General features: G+C 41.0%; 1 protein-coding gene across 1 annotated transcript; it reads left to right on the top strand.

Annotated features, from left to right (window-relative positions):
• Nucleotides 1-4,156: 4,156 nt before the first annotated feature.
• On the top strand, nt 4,157-10,773 carry ak7a (adenylate kinase 7a). Its single transcript, XM_035617974.2, has 18 exons — nt 4,157-4,517; nt 4,613-4,753; nt 5,736-5,850; nt 5,997-6,091; nt 6,182-6,292; nt 6,460-6,543; nt 6,641-6,729; nt 6,833-6,923; nt 7,073-7,150; nt 7,317-7,466; nt 7,655-7,783; nt 7,949-8,054; nt 8,268-8,396; nt 8,486-8,563; nt 8,702-8,899; nt 9,078-9,295; nt 9,398-9,556; nt 9,659-10,773. The coding sequence occupies exons 1-18, from the start codon at nt 4,434-4,436 to the stop codon at nt 9,692-9,694; spliced, it is 2,091 nt and encodes a 696-aa protein (XP_035473867.2). The 5' UTR covers nt 4,157-4,433; the 3' UTR covers nt 9,695-10,773.
• Nucleotides 10,774-11,102: the final 329 nt, after the last annotated feature.

Here is an 11,102-nt window from a genome sequence, read left to right as displayed (position 1 = left end):
AAGTGCTGCTTAGCAAAATGGTTCAGTAAAGTGGCTCCTGCGTCAGGGACAACACCAAACTGGAGAAAAGTTACCTTGGAGATGAAAGATAACAGTCAGAACATGCGTGTAGGGGGTTGTTGAATGAGGACTGGGCGGTTGATTTAGGATAGAAAATATGGGTTATATGTGATGAAAAATGTGATGTAAATATTTGATGTTCATTTGAATGTGACTCTGGAGCTCGGTGATATCTTAAAATCACAATATCGACATTTGAGACAAATATGTGCTTTGTACATTATCCCACTTTATCTTTGTATTTTACACGTCAAATCACTAGACTTCAGTATATCAATTGAATATTCACCTTTAAATCAACTTGTGCCTTTTGAATTCAAAGCTGTAAGAGATTTTGGGACAGTAATGAAAAGTTTAAATTCCTCATTCATGCATTGCAGCATCTGGCTTCCACTCATACTTTGTGCCGATGCCCTTTGGGTCCCTAAGGATGTGTTAATATGACTAAGCTCAAACGGGGCACTCGGGATGTGGGTGATCGGCGGGTGTGAAGGAAATCCGAGACCACGTCTGAGAGCAACTTGGTTCAGGAGCCGTCTAAGGGGAACCTGGCTGAGTGGGTCTGCCAGTGTCGTGGCATGTGTGAAGAGGGAGGGGGGCCAAAAAAACATGCCAGACAGCTGAGAGGCAAAATACTGTAAGAGGGGGTGGTAGGCAGCAAAGGCCAGTGCCCAGACCTCCAGCAGACGACAGATCCCCGGGGGCGGCCTGTGCGGGGGGCGACGAGTGCCCGGCTCTCAGCTCTGATTGGCTCCAGTGTCTCCTTTTAGGGAAATGGAGTGTAACAGGTGCCAGTGGCGGCATGTCGCCAGAGATGGAGGGTAGAATGACGAGGGCTAAGGACTCCTTATTCGTCACCTCGTACTGCCCCCCAGGCTGGAGGCCTGTCGGGCCACTGCGAGTGCAGTAAGAATGTAAATACCCCCCCACACCATCAACACTTTGAAATACTCCATTTGTAGCCATGTGCTGCAATGTACCTCGCACAGAGAGACGCTACTAACCTACTTGTCTGATTCTATTCAGAGCTTCTACGTAACGGATAACCTCATGTCGTCTCTCTTGTTGACCAAGTGTAGACAAAAAGTAGCCTAATACAAACAAAAAAATGTGTCTAATTCAGACAGGTAAATAGGATTTCATGTTTTGGTTCATGCTTGGCTAATCCCATCTCCATGTACAAGAGGCTGTTTCATCGTCCACTTTTATGAGTCAAGACAAGAAAGTTTACATTAAAACCAAAACAAATTTCTGATAAAATTACAATCTATCCTTTTACGGTTTGGGATGGCCTGTGATCTCGTCAATCCTAATGAAAGAGAGCGAAACAGGCATGATGTGACAAACCTGTGGTGGTGATGCTAGACATGCTACTCGTGGATTATACTGTATGTGGTCAGACTAAATGTTTTTCTCTTACATATACTTTTTCAGGGGTACTGATGATCAGCTACAGCAGTCAATACAGGCCACTGACTTTAATCCATGAGCACATTACCATCATCTTAATTTCCTTCTCATTAGAATTACAGCTCGAATTATTGATTACGATTTCTTTTAGCCCTACTTGTTGATGCTTTGAATCCATACTTTTCACAGAATTCACCCTCCGAGTTTGTCAGCATCTACACCAAACCAAACGAATTTACTTTTAATACGGAATTATTTTAACCCAATAAGTGCAGACACTTTTTCTGTGTTCGGTGAAAGAACAACTTTCTTCACACTGGGGGGTTTAAGTGTGAAGCAGAGACGTCCCATTAGTTTCTTGGGTGAAGCTGGTGCTGTGTTTTGTCAACAGCTCCCTTCAAGTCAAAGGAGCACTTTTTGGCAGCGCGCTATCTTTATCACCAGGTCTTTATCAGGATAAAGCAGTTTGGTCTTAAATGGGTCATGGTTTTGAGGGACATTCGTCCTTATAAGGTCTTGTAGGAAGCACACGGGTTTGTCTGTCTTGACAGCTGACCTCTCTCCACCCCCCACCAGGCCCCCACTCCCCCCAACACACACACACATGCACACACTTAAGCAGCTGTTAGAAACAACTGCTTCTTTACAGTCTGTCCAACTCGGACAGAGTTTTTGTTTACCATTTGCAATGCATGTTTTTGCTGAAGCATAAGATCGAAGTTGCCTCTAATAAGAAAAAAAAAACTGCAAAAGAAAACCAAGCTGGTGCATCTTCTGCCATATTTCTGCCAAAATGGCTCACGACAGACTTAAGCAACTGTATATGAGATGCACCTTAGAATTTACATATTGTTTTTCAATGGTTTTCAAATTTGTGGATTAGATGTAATGGTAATGTCCTCAAACATAATTAGAAGATTTCAGACAACTGGGGGTTTAACTAACTATTAAAGCAAACCATGTTTTTCCTTGTAAGTGCAGAGAAGTGAATTGGGATAAACAGCCCCTGACAATGAACAATATCCTATTCTCAGTAGAGCTGCCGCGCAGCCCTCGGCACTGACAGCTGCCATCGTAACGTGCCACATGCCTGCTGTAAACAGCTGATGGCTCGGCTGTGTTTGATGACCTGCGTGTTGGTAGACATGATAATCACATCAGGAGCTGTTTTGTAATTTAAAACTATTATACGCGAGGTCCAGAAAGGAAATAGGATGTGACAGCAGGGGTATACACTTCCATTAATCCGAACGTTGTCAACACTTAAAAATATGATTCAAAGAACCTGACAAATATTGGCTTTTTGAGGCCAGCGTTGGTATTTGAACATTAGGGTTAGAGGAAAAAAATCAGTTTTTTCTCATTCATTAAAAAAAAATGCACATTAAGCTGTTTTGAAAAGAATTACTTGCGACCAAGAAATTTTATAAGTGGAACATTATTACAGCTGAAAAACAAACTTAAAATTGCTATCTGGTGGACATATATAAAGAAGACATGCCCACTAAAGTGCATATATTATCTAGTACATTTCAGATAAGTTAATTTTAGGTGACGATGTTGGCCAACTTATTTATTGGATGAACTACTGTATGCGGTTGCCAGTTAAAAATATATAACCTTTAAAATTCCCATGTAATCCTCATCAAATAGCTTAACTTTCCTTGTTGGGAACAGACTTTCTCAAGTGGCACACTGATTAAAACAACTGGATAGTTTAAATGCATTTGGTTACTATACATGGTAAGAACAGACCATCCATGCACAATATATATATATGACAAGGTGTGTTTGACTGAGTGCTGAGACCCGTGTAGAGCAGACAAGTACTGTGAGCTCTTTCTCAGATAGTGTCAGCTCTATAAATATATAGGGCTCTTTAAAGTTTCCATTGTCCCGCTCCATGAGGGGCTCTACAGGCTGATTAGGCGTGTGAGTTTTCTGTAATTTGTTTAGCACTTTAAAGTTTATTTTTCACTATGTAAGGTGCTTTGAGACGATGTATATTGTGATTTGGCGCTGTATAAATACAATTGAATTGAATTGGATTGAATTGAGTTGTGCGCAAGGGATCATTGTAACTGCAGGAGCATTGGAGGAATGTTATTGCAACACCACATACAAAAAGTACAAGAGGAAGACCACATGTATTGTATGACAGTAGTATAATTTGTAAATAATACAATAAAAATTGTTAGTAAGATAGTGAATATGTGAATATAACAATAATTTAATAGTATGATAATAATAGCAATAATAAACCCAGATGTAATAATGTTGTGTTTATTGTGAAATTAAACTCAAGGTGTTGCAAGAGTCAGTTCAGTGTAACATGGACATCTCTGGTTTTGTTGGAAGTTATAGGAAAGGCATTCACAATGTTTGTACCTTTGCCTTTTTTTACGTTTTACAATTTTTTTTTCTCAGAATAAAATGTATTATTTTACCAACTCCTTTTGTCTATTATTGGCTTGGATCCTGGCTTAAAACTCTTTTTATATAACATCGATTATATAAGTCAGTGGATCGGAAATTCACTTCCGGAACCGGAGCCCTCCTAAAAGTGGGCGGTCGCTGTTGAGCTCAATTAATATCAGCTGCGCTTTCATTATTTGTCACGTTCCTCTCGACTCTTTTGTCCCGGTCAGGATCCTGTAGAAAGATGACGCTGACGTTTTCCAGTGATCTGATTGGTCAGTAGCTGGGACAGGGTGACTGATTTCGATCTCTTTATCTCGAACTTCACCTGCTCCGGAGGGGTTAACCGTTCAGCCAAATGTTACCCTGGTGACCCCCCACCCCCCGGTAAGAAGAGAACCGGCTTCGTAGGACGGAAAAACCCGGAGTTAAACCGGAAGTTACCTCGATAACGCGAGTACAGGGCCACCGCTGCGGAGGGTGCGTTACCATGGTGACACAAAGCGGGTAACATCACTACCGTAAACAAACACTCCTGCTCCAAAATGGGGGACGAGCAGCAGCAGACTGGCCCCCAACGCATTTTCGTCAGCGACGTCGACAGGTACTCCTCCAAACACATCGCCAAGGTACAGTGAACGACAACAATGGACCATGTGTAGAATAGATGAACTGTCATGCGCCACTTTTACAGTAATGAGTCTGGCCTACTGTACTTCCGCAGTTCTTGTCGACGTGTTTGACCGAAGGGACCCCGGAGGAGGACGAGGCCTCCCCCCCGGGCGAACCTGCTTTCCGGGTAGTGGGATCTGTGTCTTCTTCCTCCAAAAGGGACAGGACGAGCTTTGTACAGGAACAATATGTGGTGAGTGAGTCAGACGGTCATCAAACGTTACATTGAAATGTGCCCATCAAAGAAAAATTGGTTTGTATTGCTTCCTGTCCTGACCGATGAATACACAAGTCGCCGGTCACCTACTCCACAGGTGAGCCACAAGTTTAGGGGCTGCAACTAACGATTATTTTCCTAATCGATTAATCTTTCGACTCTTTTCCTCGATTAATCGATTAGTTGTTTGGTCCATAAAATGGTGGAAAATGGCGATCGTGTTTCCCAAAACCTCAAGATGATGTTCTGTTTCCTTCACACACCAAAGATGATTAGTTTACTGTCACAGAGGAGCAAAGAAACCAGAAAATATTCACATTCAAGAAGCTGAAATCAGAGAATTTTGACTTTTTTCTCCATAAAAACTACTTGAACCAGTAATGGATTATCAAAATAATTGGCGATTAATTTCATAATCGATAACGTTTTGCAGCTCTACACAAGTGCATCTACTCAAGGACTGTACTCAAATTTCAGGTTCCCTTTTATAGTTACTTTATATAGTTACGTACACTTTACTTGAGCTACTGTTACAATTTAATGCCATTATATACGTCACTTCATTTTTTAAACTTTCTATTGAGAAAATAAAATATTGTTCTTTGAATCATTTACACCACAAAGCATTAGATCAGGTTGTACAATAGGATTAATTGCAATATTAAACCGCCCAGTAATGAGTGAAATAGTTGACCAAAAAACTGTATTATATATATATATAATCTAACTATACACACACACACGCACACACACACATACATATAATGTACTTTTACTTTTGGATGCTTAAGAATATTTTACATGAGTAAATCTGATTACAAGACTTGAAATGGATCTGAGTACTTGTTACAAAACAGCACACAGGGAACATCTTGAAATTTACAAATGATTCTATCTATTTCTTGGGTGATGCCATTAAAAGACAAAGCATTATAGTTTTTACGATCTTCTTTGGCAGTCGCCCAGTCAAGATGAGCTCCTTCAGCACCTGCTGGAGTGTGATGTGGTCGTGTACAACATCTCAGACAATGCCACACAAGAGCAGGTTGCAAAGGCATCCTGGGCGATAACAGGTAGGTTCAATCATTTGGTGGATTCACTTAACTGTAAGTATAACTTTATCTCTTACAGCTGAAAGAGATTAATCCCCTTGAATCCAATTAATGTGGCTAAAATGTATAGGATTCATTCCTTTGTCCTCCCTGTACTTTTATTTCAGCTCTCCATGCTGAGCAGGAAAACTTTAAGTCTCAGAAAATGTTCATCTTAGTCTCGACATTGATGACCTGGGCCATGACAAAGCCACAGGATCCGGTGAGCACAGAGAACATTAAGAGTAGCTTTCGACTTGTCCTGTGTAATAAAATAACATAAACAAAACATGATTATAATTTCTCTCTTCAGGATGAGACAGATTATGTGCTATCGGAAGAAGAGTTCAGGAGAAGAAGGCCTCATCCCAGCTTCAAAGACCACAACGATGTGGAGAAACTTGTGCTCAAATTAGGCAGAGGGGTACGTAGAGTACGGGGATGCAAGAATACTCGACGTTCTTCAAGAAATATTCCATCAACAGTGGCAATTTAGAATTAGCTTTACTGAATGGTTGAGCTGATGGCAGCGCCTGGAAAATGTCTGTGACCTCACAAGAATTAAACTCCTCTGATTTCTCAATTTTACAGAAAAAGTCCAAACTCGCCGGTTATGTTGTAGCTAGTGGCCTTCAGTACGGAATGGGGGAGAATCTCTTCCACTACTTTTTCAAGGTAGATATTAACCATATTAATTATAATTTCACACAATATACTGTATTTCTCGGTGTATACTACAACTACAATTTGCAATATTATCGATGTCTAACAGGTATCTTGGATGGGAAAGTTTCCAAAAGTTCCTGTATTTGGAGAGGGCACAAATAACATCCCCATGATTCATGTAAATGACCTTGCCGGGTAATTTTACCATAGACACACACACACACACACGTGTATGTATTAGAATATACATTTACAGTATTTGTATGTGCAGAGCAGAACTGAGTTTGTTTTTTTTCAGAGTGATTCAAAACATAATTGAACTGAAACCAAAGTCTAAGTACACTGTTGCTGTCGACGATTCCAAGAACACTTTGGAGGAAATAATAAAGGTAACCTTGAATGTATATTAAAGAAAATACTCAATACATTTGTAAAATTACATTAGTAAAAAAAACCCCACAGTGGTCCAACACAGATTTGAATCCAGCCTTGCACAAAATAATATATCTCTCTTTTTCTACCTCTCTCCGACTGTTAGATGATCAGTAATACACTTGGGCCAGGGGAAATTATCAATGTACCCGAGCAGGAAGCCATCGCCACAAAGGGTTTTGAGGTAAAGCATGTCATTTTTTTGTTATTTTAAAATTCAGGAATTACAATCTTGTCTGGATTATTGCTGCCACTATCTCTCACGTTTTTGTGCATATTCAGTTTGCAATTATTCCGTATAAAACCAGCTGTGGTGTTAATCCTTCAAATCTTGTGTCTTGTCTCCTCAGCCAGAGGAGCTGCAGTTCCTGAGCGTCAACCTCCGGCTGGACGTTGAAATTTTAAAAGAGTCCTTCAACATCCAGTGGACATCTGAGTCTGGGTTGGTTGAGAACATGGACGTCGTCGTGGAGGAATACAAAAACACCAGGCAGCTGCATGTGAGTGTTCGAGTGATTCGAATGAGGGGGAAATCTCAAACTGCATTTGTTTTCTGTTAGCACTGGACATATACCAGGCTACAAGGCAGCCAGTGATACAGTGGAAAAGACGTTTAGCAACATCAACAAAGTCATACACAATTATGCATTGTTCATGAAATTGAGTTTCCTTTTTTCCTTCTTTCCAGCCCATTAGAATCTTCCTGGTTGGACCTCCATCTGTGGGTAAGACCACTGTCGCAGAGAGGCTCTGTCGTCATTACCAGATACACCACATTCGGCTCAAAGAGGTCATTGAGGAAAAGATCACACAACTGGTCAGTAGAAGCCAAGACTTTCATTTGACTCTGTTGTCATTCAGCTAAAGGAAATATACTGCCCTCTTGTGGAATTTCCCCTTCTTTAAGTTCAAGTGATGGAAGTGAACATGTTGATTTGAAGGCCTTAGTGCTGCTGCCATGTTCCTGTCTGTATTTTTACAGAAGGAGCTATTGAATGAAAATGACGCTGAACATGTCAGTGAAGAGGTCGCAGCTGCTGCACAGGCACAACTGGACAATATCAACAAAAGCATGGAAAAGAATGCAGGTTAGTTATAAAATACAAGAAAGTTAGACTTAATTTTTCAGTCAAATGAGCAAAGCAGCCGGCAGATATTTTTTGGTGGGCAACAATTATACACGTACTCTGTTAGAATCCTGGTCGTGGGCCAAGATGTTTTATTTTATAGATTGATATTACATACAGTACATGTCTGAGAGCCTTTTAGTTTCTTTTTAAATCAGTGTTCTGATCCATCAGGTCGACTGGACGACCACCTGGTTTTTGAGATTTTCCGAGAGAAGCTGAATTCAAAGCCGTGCAGGAACCAAGGATTCATTCTTGACGGCTTCCCTAAGACCTATGCGCAAGCACAATTTATTTTCGAGGGTGAGTTCCATCCATTCACTCGTTTACTGTATCATCCTTAATATTGTTCCTTTCCTTTTATTGTGTGCGGTGTGCTCTTGTTGTTTTAGAGGACGAAATGGACGAGGACACAGAGGACCAGGATGTGATCATTAAAAAACGAGGCTACAACAAGAAGATCACTCCAGGTTGATTCTAGACTCATTACTTTTATTCACCACAAACTAGCAAAAATAATACGAATTCTATGTTATTTTCAGAACCATCTTAATCTAGACTTTCCAGACTGCAGCTCTATATTATCCGACTTGTTTTGTGTTTTGCAGAGCATGTGATCGCCTTGGAAGCATCTGACGATTTCCTGACCAAAAGAGTACAAGGACTTACGGAGAGTGTAGCAGAGAAGATGCGTTACACGCAGGACGAGTTCCTCCCTCGGCTGACGAGATACAGACAGCTCAGTGGTGCCGAGGAATCCCTGCTGGACTTCTTTGACGAGCTTGAGATTCACCCAGAACATATGGGTACTGTCCCCAAAGGCCACGTCGTACATGTCGGGGGGGGGCTGGAAGTACTGTAGACGAACAAGAAACAAAGATTATTACAGGATGCAAAAAGGAAAACCCATATCCAGATCTAGAAAATTAAATTGTAGAAAACTGTCTGTTCCTGACCAGCAACCGTGTTTCGTTCCTCTTGCAGAGGTCACCACAGACGACCTTGAGTACACAGATGTCGTGAAGAAAATCACAGTGATGGTGGGGGTTCCCAAGAACTACGGGCTTAGTCCAGAGGAGCAGGAGGAGGTGGACAGGAAGAAAGAAAAGCTGAGGAGGCAGACGATGGCCGCAGAGGCTGCCGAGAATAAACGCAGGAACGAGACCGCACTGGCTGCGATGGCCGCTCCGTACGAGGAGTGGGTACGTACGTTGAGAGGAGCTGCGTTGTTCTACTGGCGTTTTTTAAATTTTTTTATGTGTACGTGACGTTATTGTCCACCCAATTTGTTTGTCACTCATTAGAAGAAGAACGTGGCCGAGGTGAAGAGACAGGAGCACGAGCTGCTGGAGGCTCACTCTCTTCCCCTGAGGAACTACCTGATGAAGTACGTGATGCCCTCGCTCTCCGAGGCCATGTTAGAAGGCTGCAAGGTCAGACCGGAGGACCCCGTCGACTTCCTGGTAACTTACTCAGTGTTTTACACCGTAGATCCGCGAAATCGCACAAACTCAGTGAACCAATACGGCAGTTCTCTTACTCACTGTTGTGTTTTGTGTTTGCAGGCTGAACATCTTCTACAGAACAACCAAGAAGATTAAACCGTTATTTCACGAGGATGCATATTCATTTGCCGTTTATTTCACAGTAATTAACATAATAGTACCAGACGTGGAAATGTAAAATGAACTCAGTGAACCACCAGGTGTTACAGACTTGAAAGAATATGAGCGTGCTTCATTAGAAAGCTCTCTCAACTCAACTAGTTCTCAATAATGGTTCACACATTCCTTTAACATACTTAAAACACTAAATCCTACACTTACAGTATAAAAACTAGGCCAAATTTGTTTAATTTGGGACTTAGGGCTCAGTGTCCGTCAGAGATGTCTGTAGTAAGATATCCACTCGTTGCAGGTCAAGTCCTCTCGGAGCCTCCATCTGCTCTGTGACTCAGCTCCCACCGCGCTGTACAGTCTTGCGTTTACTGGAAGAAGCTGGCTCATGCAAAGATTAACTGATGAGCACGCTGACGTTCAGAAAGACTTTTATATTGTCTGAAGCTTTTTTGGGGGTTGCAGGTGATAAAGTACAGAGTTTAAAAAATGTTTTTTTTCTTATGGATTATATGAAAATCCAGTATATTTTATTTCCAATTTTTAATCAAATGTAGGTCACAAAAAGAGAAGCTGATATCCTAAAGCTACATATATTCAGGTTTCAGTTCCTCCAACTTTTGTAGCGTCTGCTCCTTCAACAGTAGGTGGTGCAGGAATTCTTTATAGAAAGTTCACAGAGGACAACGAGAGACAGAGACACTTGAACTGAAGTCTTCAAGTGTCTGGTTCATTATTTATATGTTTTTCAGTTTCTCCCAAAGACAGAGAGTGCACATAATATTAAATCATAAATATGAAAAGCACTGAAATGCATCTGTGCATCTGATTCTGGCTGCAGAGACGGTCTTTGTTCTAAATGTGGTTATAAAACATCATAAAATTAGAATGTCGCTGCAGTTTGTTTTGGATTATTTCAGTCAAAACTGGTGCCTGCCGTTCACTTTGTAGTTCGTTAGTGACTGAAGAGCTGTGGAATCCATTGTTTCAATAGAAGCTGTCTGCAGACTTGCTATATATTTTATATATACAGTGAATGGAAAATAAATCACAAGATAATAGGAGCACTTCCCTTTAATGTACTAAGTTTGACCACAATCATACTGCAAAACTATGCAATTTTACAACTACAATCTTCTCCTAGCTTTCCATACTGTGAAATCACATCCAGATTGTAGTAAAATGTACAGTAACTGTTTTTTTAAGTAAGATTGCATTTATTCACATCACTATGAGACTTAAATTCTGAGATTCATGTCTTCTTTTTTTTTTAGAGAGAGAGAGAGCGTAAAAGAGACCGTAAAAGAAAAATGTTCTTATCATATCTTTGTTATGTTATTTTGAAGACTGCGTGTGCACCACGTGCATCAGGCAGAGGGACGCACGCACGCAC

Source organism: Scophthalmus maximus, chromosome 18, assembly GCF_022379125.1.
Source record: "Scophthalmus maximus strain ysfricsl-2021 chromosome 18, ASM2237912v1, whole genome shotgun sequence".
Lineage (NCBI taxonomy): Eukaryota > Metazoa > Chordata > Actinopteri > Pleuronectiformes > Scophthalmidae > Scophthalmus > Scophthalmus maximus.
Note: the sequence above shows the minus strand (reverse complement) of the source record. Positions and strands in the feature narration are given on the sequence as shown.

Coding starts and splice junctions, on each gene's coding strand:
- ak7a (XM_035617974.2), top strand. CDS start 4,434: ATGGGGGACGAGCAGCAGCAGACTGGCCCCCAACGCATTTTCGTCAGC. Junction 5,851..5,996: donor GGCATCCTGGGCGATAACAG/GTAGGTTCAATC, acceptor CTTTTATTTCAG/CTCTCCATGCTGAGCAGGAA. Junction 7,151..7,316: donor TCGCCACAAAGGGTTTTGAG/GTAAAGCATGTC, acceptor TTGTCTCCTCAG/CCAGAGGAGCTGCAGTTCCT.